The 21,963-nt window shown below is 34.6% G+C and overlaps 1 protein-coding gene across 1 annotated transcript in view; it reads right to left on the reverse strand.

Annotated features, from left to right (window-relative positions):
- The window catches only part of KYNU (kynureninase), a 110,887-nt gene that overhangs the window by 29,298 nt on the left and 59,626 nt on the right, over positions 1-21,963 (reverse strand). The window contains exons 9-11 of the mRNA XM_047084437.1: positions 16,920-17,018; positions 16,111-16,184; positions 270-353 (exon numbers count right to left, since the gene is read on the reverse strand). Coding sequence (XP_046940393.1) covers positions 270-353; positions 16,111-16,184; positions 16,920-17,018 — 257 coding nt within the window. The remainder of the gene's footprint in view (positions 1-269; positions 354-16,110; positions 16,185-16,919; positions 17,019-21,963) is intronic.

The raw sequence follows: 21,963 nt of genomic DNA on the forward strand, positions 1-21,963 counted from the left end.
ATCCTACTTATAAGCAGGAACACTGACCCAAAGTAAGAAGCTATGGTTGAGATGGCATCATCAGAAGGAAGTTGAAGATCAGGGTTCAGAGCAACTGTCTTAACAAACCAATAAGCAAGTAGAAGCTGAGATGCACAATCCCTAGAAGCTGAGTGGAAGAGTAGTAGCTAAAATAGACATGGGTAAAGTAAAATAGTTTAATATAAGTTGAAGTTGACACTTGTTATTAGTGAGTTCATTTCTATCACTTACGCTCCTAATTAAATTACCTTTCTTTTTGAGGCTTATTAGACTTTTTCCATATTTCATTCATCAATTCCTCAGAAGTAGTTAATGAGACACTTTGCTGGAAGCTATGGATAGAAACAGTACAGTGAGCTAGAACAGAAATGGTTCCTGCACACAGGTTTAAAGTCTCTTGGGTAGGCTGGGGCCAGGAACTAATTAAATAGATATTAATTCAACAAAGGGGTGGGTAGGTGACCCCCCCCATCCCTGCCTCTTGGTATTCATGCCTTTGGGTCACCCTTTCCCTTATAACGATGGGTGGACCTGTGAGTCTTCATCAAGAAGCAAGAATCCAGGGGATGTAGTGAGGTGGGAAGAATTGAGAGAAGGCAAATGGACTGGAGCCTAAATGTTTGATATTAAACAACTGCTAAGTGGGGTGCCTGGGTGGCTTGGTCAGTGTGAGTTTGAGCTCTGTATCTCTCTGCTGTCAGCACAGAGCCCACTTCAGACCCTCTGTCCCCCTCTCTCTCCACCCCTCCTCTGCTTGTGCGCACATGTACACCTGCTCTCTCTCTCTCAAAAATAAACATTAAAAATAAATAAGCAAACAAACGAACAGCGCCTACGGAAGATAGAGCCGTTGACATATCCCATTAGAAGTGAGATATCAAGTATATTGAAACCTAAAGAATTGAAGATTAAGTTCAGTTTCATCAACATGAATATTGAAGTTATTAAGAGAAGGAAAGTAGAACAAGAGAAACAGAAGAAGGATAGAGCTCTTCATAAAGGCTATTTACACCATCATTCCCCAACAAGTAGTAGTAAATGGGATAAGAGTACACCAGAGCAGGAAGATAATATAAATATTATCTACATAAAATGACTGATATATGGATGTGACAGTAATCACATTGATAACATGATCAATTTCATTTATCAAAGTGATTACTTGATGAAAATATTCATCAAAACAACTCAACAAACATAAATACAAACTCTCTTAGTTTTATGCCACATAGCCATAAAAAAAATGGCAGGAGGAGACGTTCCATGTTGTACGTGCTTCTAAGTTCTGGGTCCAGTAGTTGTGAATTGTTTCACACTGTCACTGATTGTTCATATGATGTTTTTTTTTTTCCCTTTGCATCTTCATTCTGATATAAAGCATTAGTAATTACCATGTTCTTTTAATTGCTGGGTGGGGAGAGGGTATCCATCTTCAATCTTAATGACATTCTAAATGTTATTTCTTAGGGAAATGATTCAAATGTCTAAAATTAATTGCTCTACACTTTCACTTGATAAAAAGAAATTTAATCATTTAAATGGGATTGTATAACAGGAAAATGACATTTTTATCTTATTAAAATTTATTTTTACCCGTAACTCTTTGTGAAGTAAAAAAGTACTAAGATCTCTTCTATAATGTTTGACATTTTTCAGGTTATTCTGGATATTTTCAGGAAAAACAACATAAATATGTTTTTAATATAAGAGCCTATGCTACTATAACTCTACCCTACTAACCAGATTAAAGTTTTGAATAAAACATTGTTAATTTAAATAAGATAATCAAGAAAAAAAGAATTCTATTTAGTAAAATAATATGTAAGAGAGACAAAGTCTTTTCCCCATATTATCTTCCAGTTGAACAACATGAACTCAGGTGATTGATGCCTCAACCATTTAGCAAAGGTCTTGTAAAAACTGTCCAACAAGTTTAATTTAGGGATGCATGTGTTTATCCTGATTTAGGTTCATGTAATTGTTTAATAGTTTTGGAAGCAACAGAAACAAATGTTAATCGAGCTTTCATTATGAGCCACGGTTCTTTTTTTTTTTTTTTTACATATTTATTTATTTTGGGGAGGGCAAAGCAAGCAGGGGCGGGGCCGAGAGAGGGGGACAGAAGACCCGAAGCAGGCTCTGCGCTGACAGGGTGACAGCAGCGAGCCCAGTGTGGGGCTTGAACTCAAACCGCGAGATCATGACCCCAGCTGAAGTTGGACACTCAATTGACTGAGCCACCCAGATGCCCCTATGAGCCACAGTTCTAAGCAATATCTTTAAAATAATCTTATAACCTAGATGCTATTATTATGCTCACTATACAGATGAAAAAATTGAGGTTCTGAGACTCTCAATAGTCTACAATAACACAAGTGTTATTTGTTGAAGCCTAAATGTAGATATAGACCATTATGATCAAGCATAGTCACAAACAGGGTGCCTGGGTGGCACAGTCAGCTAACCATCCAACTCTTGATTTAGGCTCAAGTCTTGATCTTATTCCTGAGATCGAGCCCCAAGTCAAGCCCTGCACTGGGTTCCATACTGGGCATGGAGTCAGCTTGTGATTCTCTTTCTTTCCCATATCCTCTGCCCCAACCCCCTCATTCACCTCTCCGGTCTCTCTCTGTCTCTCTCTCTCTCTCTCTCCCTCTCTCTTTCTCTAGCATAATGCACAATCACCTGAGGCAAATTTTTTAAAAAAATGAATCAAAGATTCTGTAAAAGTAATATTCCCCAGATTACTTAAAAAATGCACTTAGAGTTCTGAGCTGGCAGAAATATACAATTTTTTCCTTGAAAACCTTTTTTTTACTTTCTCTGTTCTTTTATAATCTCTGTAATCAATTCCTCTTCTTCTAGGGCACTGACTGAAGCATCTAATTTAGTAAACTTGGATAAACATATTGTTCATATTGCTCATACATCACACCTTGAAGCCTTTACAGATGGAATGGGGGTTGTTTAAAGTCAAATAAAGAATGATCATTTAAAAAAAATTTTCATTCAAACACAAAATATATCACAAAAAAACCTAAGGGAAAGGTAAATTCATTTTAAGGCTCTACCACTTGGAGCATAGGAAAGACAAAATAAAATACAAAAGAAATGTAATCTAAATGGAATCCTGGCATGAATTCTAAAAAGCAAACATTCTAAAGCTAATGAAGAAAAGTTAAAAACCATTAAATTAGTTTATAAGTAGCTACTATCACAACAAGCTCATAAATCATTTTTACAAACTGAATATGAACAATAACAATTAAGATGCAATTTCATCTCACTTGGGCCAGAAATTTGAATCTTTTCCCACCAAAAATTAAAACTCAAGCAGGGAGTTCATTCACTTAGAATGAAGATATTAATAGAATTTTGAGAGAAGTTGTTGGAAGAGATCTGATAAATAATAAAAAGTAAAGATTTTAATATGCTTTGTGTTCTTTGAACATCATAAATTTCCTGAAAGGAGTTTCAAGTAAGTATTATCAAATGGAAAGTATTACTTATTACAAAGACATCTTTGAGGCATGATATTCAGATTCAGTAAGAGAAAGCCACCAGGGATCCCCTGAATATGATTTTGGATGCTAAGAGCTATGAAATGAAAAACCCAAACTCTCCTTGATCCCCTTAGCAAGCCTTTAATGGCAGAATCTCCACTATGAATCCCTGAATATTTCATGCACTGAATTAATTTAACTTGTTCTGCAAACCCCTTATCTCTCCTATCCCATATCACACCAAAACAAGACAAAACAAAACAACTTTTCCCAGTTTTATTAGTCTGTGTTAAAAATGCAGTTCATCGCTGGGGCAAAATTCAACAAATAAAGAGATCAGATCACAATCTGCTCTAAGAAAGTATATTTGCATAAAAGATTGTTTACATAATGTCCTTTAATTTGACAATTTATTACCATACATTTAATAATTTTCATCTGTGTTTAGAAATACGAACCTCACCAGAATAAGTTTTTTGTTTCTTTTCCTTTTCCTCATCCTCTCCCCCATTTTCTTCCCTCCACACCACACCCTCTCCTCCCGACCTCTCTCTCTCTTTGTCTTACTTAAGGTCACAACTGAGAACTAAATACAATCGTCTTACTTCTTTCATGGCTTCAAAAAATGTGTTGAATCAGAAAAATTGTTACAACGTTGCAAAAAAATGTGGAACATTTGGGGTACAGCATAATTATTTATTCTTAAAAATCTGTAATAGCAACTGGGGATAAGTTTGAATGCCTGCCATCTTATATCCTCTATAACCTAACCTCAAGTAAAAGTATATTACTTAAATTCCTCATGAAATAATTATGTTTCACAGAATCAAAAAGTTCCACAAAGGTTGTTTTATTCAGAAAGTAATGAGAAATTTATTCATTCAAATAGCTTTTATATATTCTTAATTTTCATAATAAAATTCTGGCAGATGAACTTTCAGAAATATGCATATAGTACTCTTTTATACTTGAGAAAAGGAAAAAGATGGGAAGGTTATAGTAAAGTTTGTTACAAATTTGTCTGAACCTAAGTCTGCTTGATTGCATTCACCTACTACAAACAAGTAGAGGGGAAGAGGGTCACCAAAACCATCAATATAGTTGATGACACACAGATTTCCATCAAGCTGGTTTTAGTTTCTCAACTACCCATAAAGGTGGTTCACCTTATTCTGATGGTTCATTTTTATTGCTTACAAGCAGAGTTTAAAAGCTGGAAGAAATCTTAGCAATCCCCCAGGCCTAACTATTTATTTTTCCCCTGAGCAAACCAATACCTGGAGAGGTGAAGAGACCTGAATTTGTAATCAAACAGTCGATGGCTCCCCACTGTTTCTAAGCTAAAGATGAAAATTACTTACTTGGAATTCAAGGACCTCAATATTCTGGTCCCTGACTGGGATGCGTGTAAAAACACCCTGCCTGGAACACCCCTCCACTGCCTGTTCCTCTCCAGCCTCAGTACCAGTTAGGAGAATTTCTCCAGTCAGCTCAAATATCACCTCCTCAACAAAGGTTTCTCCAACCTCCCTCTTTCCTTTCTCTGCTCACATTGGGACAATGGGGCTCATTCACGTCTGTATCCCCTATGCCCTGCATACTGCTTTGCCTATAATAGATATCAAGAAATATTTTTCAGTTGATAAATGAAATGACCACATGACATTCGATTAATGATTTAGCATTCTTTTGCCCAAACATCAAATTAATCTTTCCTGTCTATCCAAACTTTTCCCTATCCTATTGATTCAATTTTCTAATAACTTTTAACCCTATCCTGTTTTTGTCATCCTATTATCTGTGACCATATTTTAGATAGTGAGCAGCTCACTTCTGTATGATTGCAAACATTCCTTAACTGGAATACACGTTTCTAGTCTTGACCTCTTTCAGAATGCTGCCACCTATCTTTTATAATAGATCCCTAATCCTACAATTTCTCATCACCTCCTCTGCTACTCCTCTGCTTTCAATTGTGACCACCTCTTGCCTGCTTTCTCTAACGGTTCCCAAGCAGGTCTTCTGAAGACCATCCTTACCTTCCTATAGTCTATTCCCAACAAAGCCACCAGAGGAATCATTTTGAAAATTGCTATGCCATGTTGCATTTCTGGCAAAATGGGAATGGATGCCATGTCTTTATACAGTTTTCTAAGGGTCTACATGTTATGGACCTTTCTAGCTCTCTAAATTTCATCTACTCATCTCCTGTTGGCTCATTCTATTCCAGCCAGGCTAGCCTCCTAACTATTCCTCAAATATTCAAGACACGTTCCTGTCTTACGTTTAGATACTCCCTCTGCCTGGAACTTTCTTGACCAGATAACTGCTTGGCCCACCCTCTGTCTCCTTCACTTCTTCATCCACATCTTATTTTCTCAATGTGGGCTTTTCTGAATGTCTTTTAAATACTGCACATTGCCAAGGATCCCACATACAGTATTTTTATATCTCCTTTTCCTGTCCTACTTTTCCAATTGTCCATAGGACTGATCAACTTCAAATGCATTATATAATTTGCTACTTATATGTATAGTTTGTCTTCTCTGGCTGGAATGCAAACTCTTTGAGGACAGGGATTTTTGCTTTGTTTGTACATACATCCAAACACTTTAAAAACTGCCTGGAATATATATATGTATATGATGCTCACTAAATATTTATTCAATGACTACAAATGTATTACACAGACATTACACAACTAGAAGTCAAATGTTTTCCACAGTGTTCAGTGAATATATTAAACTTATTTTCATGAACAATTATAGACTTTTCGGGCTCTTCATTTTTAGTTGTTCCAAGCTCTATTCATCTATCATTAGCCAAAGTGTTTCTTCCAGCCTCCACTGACTGTCTCTTCTAGCCAATCAATCCAGTTTGAAAGACCAAATGCAAACAAGGAAGGGTTTAAGCATACTAAAACTCTGCCCTCAGGGAAGATATGTTTGGTAGGATTTGGGCATGGTCTCATGGGTACCTAAGACTCCTAGTCCCATTCTTAGGCCATTCCTCACAGCATCCCACTAACTCTGCTAAACCACTTTGCAAACTAAGAAGAGAGACTTGGAAACAGAAACACTATTGCTATCATTTAAGGAGACATTGGAATCCAGAAATAACAGCATATCAGTGTTTAAAGAAGGTGGAACTAGTTAGTGTATAGGAATAAGGAAAGCAGTAGATATAAACTATAATAAGAAGTTAAAAAAAATAAAAGAGAAAAAGCAAGGAGAGTCTAATTCTAGGCAGTTGGAGACCAGCACATTTGCAGGAAAAGTAAAATCATGGCTAAGTGACAGCAGAAGATTCAAAAGTGTCAATGACAAACAAAAAAATCTTGAAAACTGACAAAACAGGTTTCATTAGCTTATAAATTGTACATTCATCCCGTGATGCCAACAAATAGTCCCCAAGCAGGACTATGATAAGGCTTGACATCTCCATGACCCTGGACAGGTAAGATATTACCAACTCACTCCTAGTTAGTAAAGAAAATCTCTATCAAATCTTATTTTCTAAAAAAAAAAACAAAAAAACATATACATATACATATATATTCATCTCTTCCCAATTGCTCTTCTCTACTCTAAGTCTACCAATTTAACACTGCTCTGGAAAACAGTGTGAGAAGGTATCACGAAACTCAACTGCTTTTCCTCCTCTCATTTGCTCACTCACCTATAAATATTGTTTAGAGTACTCCACCTGGTTCTGTTACATATTCACTACATCTTCAAATCTTCTTTTTAAAAAAATTTTTAATGCTTATTTATTTTTGAGAGAGACAGAGAGACCGAGTGTGAGTGGGGGAGGAACAGAAGCAGAGAGGGAGACACAGAATCCCATGCAGGCTCCAGGCTCTGAGCTGTCAGCACAGAGACCGACGCAGGGCACGAACCCATAAACGCAGAGTTCATGACCTGAGCTGAAGTCTGACATTTAACCAACTGAGCCACCCAGGCACCCCAATTACATCTTCAAATCTTATTCAAGGGGTGGTTTGTTCAAGTATGTCCAGGAGTCTGACAGTGTGACAAGTGTAGTTATAAAAAAGCACTTCCTGATATGATGACTTTTGATTAATGACAATTATTTCCTGAAGTTTCAGAATAATATAGTGTCTTTAAAAGAACTAAGTCAATATTTTCCTGGTGTGAAAGCTTTGTTAACAAATAAACCCTTTGAAAATTTTCTATATATGCTTTCTTGAATTATATTATTATTTTGAAATATTGATTTATAATCCTTTGAGGTAATATTGATGTTAAAAGCACAAAAAGAGATGTCTGAATTTAGGACTTTCTAAAGGACTTGCTGCAATGTTGATTAAAATACTCATGAAGGATTTTTTTAAGTTGTCTATAGCTAGTTTTCCTGGATATATTTGGTCTTTGTAGAAGCATATGGAAATGCATATTTAATTTGACAGTATTTTGCAAATCATGCCCCCTTCAGAATAACTTGCAAAGTAGAAATGCTTTCATATGCTAGAAGATGGTTTGTCTATTATGCTGAGAGTAAAGAAAACCATATATTCAACAACAAAATTTTTTAAAAAGTATTTTTTTTGGGACACTGCAGATTATGAAAGAAAGAAATATCACAAGACAATGTCCTTGTACTCAAGAAAGGTAGAATTAATTTATAACCAATATTCAATCATATTGAACATGTAAAGATGATTTCTCACAAGTATCACAGGCCCCTTAAAAAAAAAAAAAAAGACCATTTTCAGCCTAAATTTCTATGACTTCTACTAAATCTTCTAAAATCTTGTCCAAAGCTGATTAGAGCAGAGATTGATATGGGAACCAAAGCAAAACATCTATACATGAACTAGTCATGACCAAGGCAGACCTCAACACTAGAGAAAAAAGATCATTTCCACCCAATCAAATCTTCTCCTTTGTAGTTGAGTAAAAACAAGTATGCAAAGAAAAGAAAAAAGAAAACACAGATCACATGAGTTCAGAACTTTGTTCTGAACAATGTATTTTATTCCAAATGTTCTTGTGGTTTGTGAAGTTAGCCCAGCCCAGTCTTTTGAAAGCACCAGGATGCAGTGGGTCTGTGTGTGGCCCACACACAGGTATCACTGCACCGTGGCTGTTTTGGCCATCATAAGGAGCCAAATACATACATGTATTTTTCTCAATACTAACAAGTAAAAGTTTCAGCACCGGTTCTTCATATACATATATATAAAACTACCCTGCAGATTCCAAAGGTCACTTTAGGGGCAAAACTTGAAGTAATTAAAACAAGAGCTGAAGCTCTTTGACAAGTTTTACTTTTGGTGTCTGAAAGGTTCACTGACCTCATATATCTTCAGAGACACTTAACTGCAACGTTAGAAGAAAAAATAAATTTTGAGATTTCAAAGGACTCCACAATTTTCCCGAATTAATGATTATGTCACCATTATCTGAGAGTAGTGATTTGCAAGTAACAATGGCTTTAATATATCTTTTTATACTGATAATTACTATTTTGGCTTCCCTTTAAGAGCCAGGATTGCTTTATCTCCTGAGTTGAAAAAATCAGATTATTTACTGAACTTATTTCTAATTGTGATCACACCCCAGAGTATAAATGTTATTTTTATGATTACTGCTTAAATTCACAACACACAAAAATCATCTAGATGATTATGCATAGTTAAAATTATTTCAAGCCAAGAAGATAAGGGATCCTTTTAGAGTTACTGATCTAACATGGTTTCCAAATGAAGATAGGTATAGGTTATACGTCATGATTCCATTGATTTTCTTCAATCAATGCGCCATCTTTTGGGCTCCTTACAGTGAGGATTTAGGGACTAAAACTTAGAACAAGTTTAATGCCCTCCATGAGTTTGGCTCTGAAATTAAGTGTGAGCATGAAGCAAACTTGATTTCACCAGTGTTTATAATTCCTAAAATATTGTAGAATAGGGATAACGAGCAATTTCATGATAATAGGCAGAATTTTAAATGTTAAGTCAATAACTCAGGTTCCATAAAAATTCTAGTGAAAAGTATTAAAAGAAAATGATCACTTGACATATCCCTTTAAGAAATGTCATTTAAGTAATTCTTTCTTCTTCTTTATACTTTCTCAAATGTGTGAAACTAACCAAGTGAAATCTTTCTCATAGGCAACAATTTCAGCTCTCAAAGTAACAAAGAGTAAATTTATTCACTTAGTTAATGTAGCATTCCATTCAGCAGAGGATTTGTAACTGTAAATTTCCCCACCAAGCTTTTCCAAAGCACCTGAGTTAAAGATATCTATCCATAGCTCCTATGGCAAGGTCTGAGAATTCACTTAGCAACTATAAAACATAAAAACATATAAAACATATAAAACACATATTCTAACCTTTTGTTACCTGTCATCTAAATCATCTATTCAGTTATTAAAACATTATCTCTATAGTGGATTATAAGTTAAAATCATAGGCAGTATCTTATATTTATTTTCATCTGTGAAAGTTACTTGTACAAAAATATGTATTGGTTATATTTGTTCATGTCTTCTTAATTGACTCAGGATCGTTCTCTCTTTTTTTTTTTAATAAAATTTTTTAATAGTTATTTATTTTTGAGAGAGAGACAGAGACAGAGCATGAGTGGGGGAGGGGCAGGAAGATAGGGAGACACAGAAACTGAAGCAGGCTCCATCCAGGCTCTGAGCTGTCAGCACAGAGCCTGACCTGGGGCTTAAACTCAGGAGCCATGAGATCATGACCTGGGCTGAAGTCGGATGCTTAACCGACTGAGACACCCAGGCGTCCCAGGATCATTTTCTTTGCATGACAAAGATGAGTACCTTAAAAAGGATACTTCTGCTGAAGTAAGATAAAATGGAAGTTTCACTCTGTTTACACCCTGAGATTAGAAAGAAATATGGACGTAATGGAATTCTTCATTATTTGATGACCAACGGAATACTGGGAAAAGGTCATTTAAAATAAAATCCATTTTAAAGAAATAACCATATTTTTATAGTAATTAATGGAAGTTTTTAAAATTTGATTGAGATGCTTTTAAAAGGTAAAGTTTAAAATTATATAAAAATGTACACAAAATTTGATAAAACAAGTTAGAAGTATAATGTGCTAATTATTAAAAGGAGTAAATAATAAATCGAGTGTTGATTTTTTTGGTGTATTTTAAAAAATGTTGGGATAGAAAAATACAATCTCTTTCATATTACATTTAACTTTTTCAGCATGACCATAGAAATGATCATTTCTATAAAAATTTTTGAAGCATTCATCATTTCCTTTCAATCCTTGATATTCAAGTCATTTGCTTTTGAAGTACCGTGTCTAATTTCTTCTACTTCATCTGTTATTGGTTCTAACTCTGACAGATTCTCACTGCCCATAATTTTGTGATTCAGCAATTCTTCAGTATCACTTGCATCAGGAAATCTTGAATCTCTTGAAAAATTTTACTTTACAATCCATTTTCATTATGTTTTTATTGTGTTACCTGACAGTTGTAAATTTTATAACCAGCAAGAGACCAAGACATTTTATAAGTTGTAGAGATAGATGCTAATACTAATTGGGAAAGGGTGTTCAGTAAAGGCTAATTTTGTGAGTAGTCCATTAGGGAATATTTTCTATTATGGCAATCTTTGCTTTCTAACATTACTATGTGTCTTTGGGAACTGGGATAATGCCTTGGTAATCAGAAACTCTTGTAATTTACAATCAGATTAAAAGAAGGGCTAAAAATTAAGCAAGTGATAAAGCTAGAAATGCAAATTGGTATCCTCTACAAATGTCTATTATTGAAACCAAGACTGTGGATATTTCTGGACTCAGGGACCAAAGTTGAGGCACTGAGAGTGAAAAGGTGAAAGAGTAAACTTTGTAAAATTTAGAAGAGTCATCACATAAACTGGAGCTGAAGCAAGAGAAAATGGCGCCCTGAAGCCTAGGGCTGTGGGAGGGAAACATCAATGACAAAGGGGATGGTGAAGGATATCTAATATAACTGAGAAGTCAAAAGTTGTGGCTGAGAAGTCATCCAAGTTAATAGTAAACACTGAACATGAGAAACATGAGATGACCTAGGAAGTGGAGGTCACATTTCAACTTAAGATTCTCAGAAAACGGAGAAATCTATTGATATTGGCCTACTGCATTTCAAAGGACCTGGAGTTTTATGAATTTACACACCTTGCTGGTGTCCCCTACACTTCCTCGTTCTCTAGCCTTTAACCAGGAGAACTTATGCAGGTAGTAGACAAGAATACGATACCTAAGTCCAAAAGGATCACTAAGAAACTAAAACCAGGTTTAAATTATAGATAAGTTTTAGATGATGGCATTCTCCAGCATTGCCTGGAGAAGTATATAGAATCAATGTGTCAAGTCAGCATTCCCTGGAACACATGTGTATTAGATGGTCTTCCCATATAACATTAATTGTACAGTTGGGCCAAGCATGGCATGAACTTTTCTTAAGTCGTTTTGCTAAATTTTCTTTATGCCTCTTTTTATCCTTTTTTAGACTTTCCTAAATATTGTTTGGCTTGTCTTCTTTTTTTTTTTATTTTCCCAAATAAAAATAATAATAACCTACATTGCTGAGTTCTAAAATTTGCCCTAACCATGCACTGAAGTTGGCCAGTCTCTTCAGCTGGTTCTTCTTAACCTGGAAATTACTTATTATAATAAAGAAGATGACTCAATCCCTTTAAAAAGCCTTAAAAATGTCATCTCTATTTCTAGGCTTCAATCACACACTTCTAGCTGATTATGGGAATGTGCTAACACGATTTGAAATTCTAGCATTTTCATCAAAATTATCAGTAGGTCTCATTCTTGGTCACTCAAAAAACTTAAAAAACCTAAGGGAAATGAACATTTCAATAAATCTAATACATTGGAGCATTTGGAGCTTTATTATGTCCTTTATTATGGAAATAATAAAGCTTTATTATGGAAAGTGAGGAACAGCAATTTTCTAGGATGAATGGTCTTACTGGATGGGGTAAAAAACAAGTGACAGAAGGAATCTTAATATGGGGCTCCTGGGTGGCTTAGTCAGTTAAGCATCTGTGCAGAGCCTGCTTAGGATTCTCTCTTTCCCTCTGTCTCTGCCCTCCCCATATCGTTCTCTCTCCTTCCTCTCTCTCTCAAAATAAATAAAAACACATTTAAAAAAAAGAGCTCATATGATCCAGGCTTGTTCTGTTTTCATGCTAGAGTCTCTTTCTCAAAAAAAAAAAAAAGTATATATACACATGCACATATATATGTGTATGTATGTGTGGCTGGGGGTGTTGAATTGCAGTCTATGGCCTCCTACAGAAGAATCATTTTATGAGCTTCAGATATTTTTGAATCCCATAAAATCAAAAGGTTAATTACTGATCTAAAGTGTACCAAAAAAGTCAACATTTATAAAGTTAAAAAAATTCAATGTATTTAAGTCCTTTTTTAGTGATGCATTTCTGATCTTCAAATTCTTATAGCTAAAAGTATTTCCCTTTATATCTCAGAGCAATAATTATTAATTTTATAGACTGAGTTGAAGTCATCCTTGAAGGAAAAAAAAAAACAACAAGATGGCATTTACTCAAAACCAGTTCTAATTTAGAATAATTCTTAGCTATAGACAAAGTTTAGAATATGACACTGGAATGAGAAAAGGTGATGATAAACTAGGACAAGGTCAAGTTTTACTTGAGAATAACAGCTTGAGTTATGATGCTTAATGCAGTGGATTGACGATAGTCTGTACTCTTTCTCTTTATTGGCAAAAGGTTTTTGGAAAAAGTCTTAGGTCATATGTTCTGAAAAATGGCCAAAATGCCTATTTAAACAAACAAAAAAAAAAAGAAGTGCAACTTCTTGGTACAGATGTAATTTACCAGTTGCTAATGGAAACATATAAAATATATTTCAAAGTTATATACTGAGTATTAAACTTTAGAATTCAGGGTTACACATTCTGGTATCCACTGTCCACACCAGGTGGGTCAGTCACTCCCATAATGCCCTTTTTCCCACCCTTGAACATTTATGCATTCTGTTCAACCACACACTTAGAATGCCCCTAATTTAACTCTGACCTTCATCCTGTTTTACTTTTTTTTTTTTGAAGGTTTTGACTACACAAGTATAACATTATAAATACAGTCAAATAGTACAAGAAAAACCAATTTATATACTTTAAAAATTCTTAAGAAAGAATAAATGACATAAAAGAAAATATCACTTGTATACTACTTGTTTGAAATAACACGCTTAGCCACTAGATGTCACCCTTTAAAAAAGCAACAGAGTTTACTTCCCGACGTTTGCTACATCAATTGCTGTTACATTCCACTATTGGGTGGAAGTTGGCACCGTTGGAATTAGTCATTCTGACATGATGTAAAAAGAAGCTTTAACAACAAACAGGGTTTCCTGTAAAGAGGGCTTCATGAGTCAAGCCTGATTTGAGTCTTTGGAGACCAAAGCCGGATGGTTAAAATGCCACAAGAGATAATAACATATAATTTTCAAAATGTTAAAAGCATGTCTCTCCTATAAGTATGAAGTGAAGATCAATAAAGATCTCATTCAACTCATTAATTAGCGAGGAACCAGTCAGACGGTAAGGAATGTAAGGCCTGTAAAAGAGCATTCAAGGAATGGAAACTTACACAGCTTTTCAAAGGCCTGCTGAAACGAACTTGGTAACAGACACAAAACTGTGTCATGTTCTACAAATTACAAGCCACAGCCTCTGAGGTTATGTTTTCTATTTGAGAGAAATGATCTCTGCTAGTCAGAAGTCTAAGAGGTGACATACAACTTCACAGTGAAGCGACAAAGTATTTAGCCTAGATGTATGGACAACATGTAATTCTTTCACAATTGTGCTTAGTGCTTTACATGCACCGTCTCATTTTATTCTCAGAATCATTGCTTATGAGGTAGATGCTGATATTATCTTTATGTAGAGGCTAGAACACTGAGAGGTCAAGGAACATTCTTTAGGTTATGGACCAGCGAGTGATCGTGCTGGAATGTGAATTTGGCCTGTCTATACAGTCTTTCTCCTGGGACCAAAGATGTAACAATTAGAGTGGTCTAGAGGATGTTGGGATTCTACAAGACGAAGTGCATGTGAGCATGCTATGACGGCTTCACCCCCTCCTGTTTCTCATCCATGAAGGACAAATAGTGACAAAAGAAATTTCAAGTGCAACAGACATGTGCTGTAAGATCAGAGCTTAGCTGCTAACGCTTAAATTCTTGAAAATTTGTGTAGATGACTTAACATATCCCTCACCATCCCACCAGCTTGTCTTTGGATTGGTATGATACACCAGATCCTCTATTACAATTGAAATAAGTGGAGAGTGGGGAATGATCAGAGTAGTGAGTCTCCACACAAAAGCAAGCAGTATCTTATATACTGTCTACAGGGAAACCAGTTATGTTAGGTAAAACACTATCAATGGGTTTTGCTAAAAATGAAAAAGAGACCATTTAAAATATGCATAGTATTCCTGTAACATAATAATGCTTTATATTCTTTTCAGAGAATTTGGGACATGGGGAGAAATCTAATATACTGACAATATATTTGGGGAAGACATCTGCCTGACAAAATACCTGTCTAAAGAAAACGCTCTATTTAATTTTAAAACTTTAAAATCTTGAAGAAATTTTAGACATGATTAAATGAACTGTAGAAAATCATCTTAAATTTCTTGGATTTATATGCATAGAACCTCAGAAATGTGAGGTGCTCCAAGTTTTATTACTAATTCAGCTTCAATTCTTGTAAAGATTACACCACTCAGCTAGTGGCTGAGAGGATTCAGAAAACTAATCAAACATTATTATATTACCTATTATGAGTCTAGACAGTCTCCTCATCACACATACTTTGATACAAAACTCTGAAAGGAGTTTTTTCAGAATATTATTTCTTTATCTCCATACAGATAAAAACAAACTTACAAGTTCCCTAGTCAAATAAAAATGTATAAATTTGTTAATGTATCACATTTGCATTTATACTTGCTCTAAAAAATGAGAAAGTTATATAAAGTAGAAAAGTATTGCTTTTTATGCAGTCTGTGTTGTTCAGTGTTCAGCTTCTTCAGTTTTCATGGATTATAAAATCTTTTAGGACAGAAGATAATCCTTACAAAACCATCATATAATGTTTCTAGCTTTAAAGGTAGATGTAATTTTAATAATAACATACCACATTTAAGGCTCTATTAGGCACAGCTCTGGTTGCCTTTGATTTATTCATCAATGTGAGGAATCTGAAATTTTCTGAAGTCTAATTTTGAAAAAAAATAAGTCATCTCTTTGCATTAAACCATCTGCTCTACATGATTATAGTGACTCATTTTTAGCATTGAGCTTCCCCTTTTGTGATTCATGATCAACCAACTGAACTCTTCAAAAAGCATTTATTTCTAATAAAGTGCATCATTGTTAATAGAATGGTAATATAATTATAATCAATCCAGATTCTTATTGGATAGCACCTTAAAGAGCTCATGTAAATTTAGCATATCATTAATGCAAATTAATTTATTCATCACCAGAGAAGAATCTGAAGCTGGTACTCACGCAGGTTTAATTGTATGAGCATGTTTTTCATGGACAAAGGCACCAGCAAGACCTCCCGCTCCTGAGTTTAAATACTGGATAGAAAAGAAATTAAAATGTATGAGCATATGATAAAAATGAACAATAAAATCACTTGACTTTTTTGTTATGAAACCAACTTTTGACCAGCTCAAAATGTGATTATTTGAGCTTTTATAATAAAACATAATTTTACATTACCTAACTCAAAGAAAAAAAAATAAACATAAGCATTATTAATTGAGACTAAATACCTATTACATTTTTGGCCAAATTTTGCATCAACTAAATAGGTAACAGTTCCAATGAAGTCTATCTAATTTTAAACCCTATTCATTTCAATTATTTTGTTACAAAAATATTTCCATAATAATAAAGCATCTATTTTTAAAACACCTACATTAAAATAATCCCTGTCAATATCAAGTTGATTCCATAAGAATTATCTTTATGTATGTAGAAATGACACAGCATATCACCAAAACCTAAGAACCTAATCAATTTGAATTAAGTTCTAAGGGTGGAGCTTTTTTCCTAAAACCTCATGATGTTTCTATAGTAGCCAGGTAATTAAAGGAATTAGTACTCTATAGTGGATGGAAATACCCAATTTTAATTATTTATTATACTATTCTATCATATGACTTTATAATTAAAGTCAGAAAAAAACAGTAACAAAAGAAATGGAGGAAAGTAAATCAAATAGTTAAAACTGGCCACCAATCAAGTTGTTCATTTAGATAACAATCAATGTGTAATAAAAGGATATGAACATATTAACTAATTTGTACCTTGTAGGAGCACCAGCAGGCAAAATCAACCCCCCAGTCATGTAAGCGGAGTTCAACATTTCCAACTGCATGTGCTAGATCAAAGCCAACAAAACAACCCTGGGGAAGAACATAATAACAACTTTTGAATTTGCTTAATGATTAGAAATAATAAGTACAAATATCTCTAAAAAAATCTTTGACAAACTGCTGTACTATAAATATGGTTTATCCTTTGCTACAGTGGTTCACAACATGTAAACCACAAAACACTGGGCATTCCCAAGATCCTTCTAGGTCAAAATTGTTTTCAAAATATGAAGACATTTTTGCCTTCTTCACTGTGTTGACATTTGCAATGATACTTTAAAAACAGTTATGGGAAAATTGCTGGCATGTTAGCACAATCAAGGCAGTGGCACCAGATTATACTAGCAGTCACTGCAGGCTGAAACCATTTAGTTGCAGGGGGAAATAAGAAGATAATTTTGCTTAAAAATCTCCTTGAAAGGGATGCCTGGGTGGCTTAGTTGGTAAAGTGTCTGACTCTTGAGGCTCAGGTTGTGATTTTTCAATCTTGAGATCGAGCCCCGTGTCGGGCTCTCCCTCTCTCTCTCTGCCTCTCCCCTGCTCATGCTCTCTCTCTCAAAATAAATAAATAAACATTAAAAAAACTCCTTGAGACATCTGTAAAAATGATAAAGTTATTTTAAATCTCAATGCCTTAGTTCTCATATTTTTAGGGTTTAACATGAGAAGTATGCATAAAACATTTGACCACATTCTGAAGTAAGAGGGTTACCTCAAAGTAATGCACTTATGCAATTATTTGAGTTGCAAGCTGAACTAGCCACCTTTACTCCACAGAGAACAATTTTTTTTAATGAAAAAGCAACTGAGAGACAAAAAACATTAATTCATACTTGGGCATTTGATAGACATTCTTTTGGAAATGAATGAAATGAGTGTCAAATCAAGGAAAACAAGTCATAGTATTTGCTGCCAATGAAAAAAGTTTCTAAGAGAAATTAGGATTTTGAAAACTTGTATCCACTTCTATGAATATGACACTTCCCAATATTTAAGATATTTCTAACGAGTTTAGTAGTAACATGTGCTTTTTAAAATAATATATAATGAAATATGTAGGTGTTTGGAAAATATGAACCAATATTTTTCAAACAACCAATGTTTGATATTACATATCAAGCATGAATAAAGACCTCTTCAAAGTACAAAACCATACAATGGATTTTAATGTAACAAAGCAGAGAAAGTTAGTAATTTGGTTTCACATTGCATACCACAACTTGTCAAATTCTGGTACAGTATCAAAGAATAGTCATAACTAACTGAGAAAAGACTATTAAAATACTTTCGCCTTTTCCAACTATCTATCTGCATGAGGACTGATTTTCTTAATATGCTTCATGAAGGAAAAAAAGCAAGAGATTGAATGCAGAAGCAGATATAAAAAACTAGCTGTCTTCTATTAAGCCAAATTAAAGAGATTTGCCAAGTGTACAACATTCTTATTTTGTTTTAGAAAACATAGTTTTGTTTCCCTAATGGCATATTATTTATGTTAATATGTAATGTGTTTGGGATACCAGGGTGGCTCAGTCCATCGAGCAACTGACTCTTGACTTGGCTCAGGTCATGATCCCAGGGTCGTGAGATCAGGTCCCATGTCAGGATACATGCTCAGCATGGAGAGATGCTTAGAATTCACTCTCTCTCTCTCTCTCTCTGCCTCTGCCCCTCTCCCCCTCTCATGTTCTCTCTCTCTCTCTCTCTCAAATTAAAAAATTAAAAAAAATATATGTAATCTATTTGTTATTATTACTCTAAAATAAATGAATGAATAAATGTATTTAATTAAAATATAGTAAATATAGATATAAACACAATATCAAAACCTCTTTGAGGTCTTCAATGATTTTTAAGAGTGTAAAATGTGTGCATTACTAAAAAGTTTGAGAGGCACCTGGGTGGCTCAGTCTATTGAGTGTCTGACTCTTGATTTCGGCTCAGGTCACGATCTCCTGAGTTCAAGCTCTGCATCAGGCTCTGTGCTAACAGCTTGGAGCTTGGAGCCTGCTTCAGATTCTGTGTCTCCCTCTTTCTCTGCCCCTCCACCTCTGCTTGCATGCTTGCTCTCTCTCTCTCAAAAATAAACATTTAAAAAAATTTTTAAAGTTTGAGAACCTCTGCTTTAGTATATCCTCTAACCTGATGGAGTTAATAGTAGTTTTCAGTTTGTCACTGAATCCCACATCATGCCCACATTTAATTTAATTAATTCAAGTATATATATGATATGATAAATTGCCTTAATGGCTTTCATTCTTTGTCCATCCTTGTATCCATCTTCTTTGCCATGTAATTTTTCAGTTCTTCTCACTGTGGGCAGAATGTAATTCTCTGCACTGGGATTAGACAAGTTACATATTTTGACCAATGGAATGTTAGCACATGTAATACAAGGAGAGTCCAAAGCGCTAGAGTGATTAGATTAAGCTTGTTTTCTCTTGTTCTCTGCCATCTCTGTAACAAGGACCTGCTTAGCCAACCTGCTGGCTCAGAGTCTTCCTCACCTGAGCTCAGCTTGGATCAGCTGCTCTCCCCACCTCTCCTTAGTAGGCCAAGAGATGCATGAGTGAGTTCAGTTGAGACTTAGCAGGATCTCTATGACTAAGTAATGCCTAGATCAGTTGACACAAAGATGACCAATAAAAATGATGCTGTTTTTATGACTCAACACTGTGTTCTCTCTATACATTTACTTGAGACCCTAATAGCCTCTTACTATTTGACTTTGCCTTGTTTACTTGTTTACATGGTCCAAGTGTTCTGTATGTCTGCCTAGCAGAATTCACTGTTTTAGAAACTAACCCTCTGTTTCTACTGAGTTCCCAGAAGGAAAATCTGAAGCAATGAATTATATTACCCAGACTGTACCCAAACAATAAGTTCATTTTAATGGCTTAACATCAAAACCTTTAACTTCCTATAAATCAAAATGTTAAAAGTTTTACTTTGAGAATATAGTGATTCTTTCCACATTAAGACAATTTTGTACATAAACATGAATTTTAAAAAAATCCCTGATCATTAAATGGGGGTAATAGTTCACTTTGCAAAAATGTTTTACCTGTGAGTTTTTCTATTTTTAGCTTACTAAGTACATATAATAATTATGTTTTCAAAACTTTAGATTTCCTGCAACTTTGAAGAAACACATCTATCTATAGAAATTATTGCAGTAAATAATTTCAGAGGGGCCAATTTTAGATTTTTCTAACACCTTTTAAAAATAACTAATGTTCAGGAGCCTGGGTGGCTCAGTCGGTTAAGTGTCTGACTCTTGGTTTCAGCTGAGGTCATGATACCACAGTTCATGAGATTGAGAGTCCTGCGTCTGGCTCCCTGTTGACAGTGCAGAACCTGCTTGGGACGCTCTCTGTCCCTTTCTTTCTGCCCCTCTTCTGGTCTCTCTCTTTCTCAAAATAAATAAATTAATTTTTTTTAAAAAAAGAATAACCTCAAACTGCTATTACAGGTACTTACCCTGAACAGAGGGATGCAAACTATGACCTGTTTTTGAAGGTAACCTTGTATTTGAACACAATTAGTTTCATTTGTTTATTCATTTATTTTTTTTATTATTTTAAATGTTTATTTATTTTTGAGAGAGACAGCACGAGTTGGGGAGGAGCAGAGAGAGAAGGAGACACAGAATTCAAAGTAGGCTCCAGGTTCTGACCTGTGAGCACAGAGCCCGACACGAGGCTCAAACTCACAATGAGATGGTGACTTGAGCCAAAGTCAGATACTTAATCAACTGAGCCACCCAGGCGCCCCTCAGTGTTTAAATTTTGTCTATGACTACTTTTGCAAGCAGAATTGAGTGGTTTCAACAGAGACCATATGGGTCACAAATCTCAAATATTTACTATCTTGCCCATTAAAGAAAAGATTTGCTGACCCCTAACATATAGAATTAGTTTCATAAAGAAAACTCAATATATTGAAGAGTCAATTAGAAACTTTACTCATTATAAAGTGGCCAGAACTGGTATCTCATAGAAGAAAAAGTTTTTTACCAGTATTATATATCTGATTTTGTTTTGTTTTGTTTTGTTGTGGGGGAGGGGATGGATTTGTACTTTGTTTCTCTCAGAAAAAAAAAAAAGGCAATTCATGTCATAAATTTAGAGAATGATAGAAAAGAAACACAATTAATCTCTATCAAGATTTAAAGATGGTTAAAATCTGGGTTTGCAGACTAATGTTTAAATTCAGTACACACACACACACACACACACACAGATTTTTTTGTTTGTATTTTAAGATACATTTTAATATTGAAATTAAATTTAGAAAAAAAAAAAGGTCTGAACTTGACATCCTCTTTTTTCTTGCCAACATTTCTAATTAAAACCAGGTTTTTTTTTCTTTTTTTGTGAAACAGTATTTACAACTCAGTTTTTTATATATATATTTTTAAAACTCAACTTTTCTTCGAAAACTTAAGAAACAGGAAAGGCAGCATTTTTATTTTATTATCAATTATTTATAAAGAATGTCACAATGAAGAAACAATGAAACTTCACCTACCATATCCCATTATTAAAAGCCCTGTAGTCACATCTGTGGTACCACATTAAAAAATCACTTGAGGCTCTTACAATATGTTTTAATGTATGTACAATTCTTTCCCCATGGATGGCAGAAACATAAATTATTAACATGTAACTGTTTTGAGGAAAGGGCCAAAAGATACAAACTTGAATGAGACCACCAAAAAGTGATCTTTCAAAAGTTTCACTAGATGGCAGCATCTTAAAAATAAAGAAAAAACACATAGTTCTCCAAACCCTCTCCATACTCATCCAGTTAATATTTTCATTATTTTACCTCTTAAGAGTAGGTAGAAAAACAATATGAATAGGTGAAAACAGAAACTGCTCATTTGAGTGCCTACTTAATGCAATTTTTTAAATAAAAATAAAATATTTTTCAACAGATTTCTATAAAATTATCCAAAGAGCTCACACTGATA

Source organism: Lynx rufus, unplaced genomic scaffold (assembly GCF_022079265.1).
Source record: "Lynx rufus isolate CCGP_SWC_20201006 ecotype Redwood Valley unplaced genomic scaffold, mLynRuf1.p SCAF_2, whole genome shotgun sequence".
Lineage (NCBI taxonomy): Eukaryota > Metazoa > Chordata > Mammalia > Carnivora > Felidae > Lynx > Lynx rufus.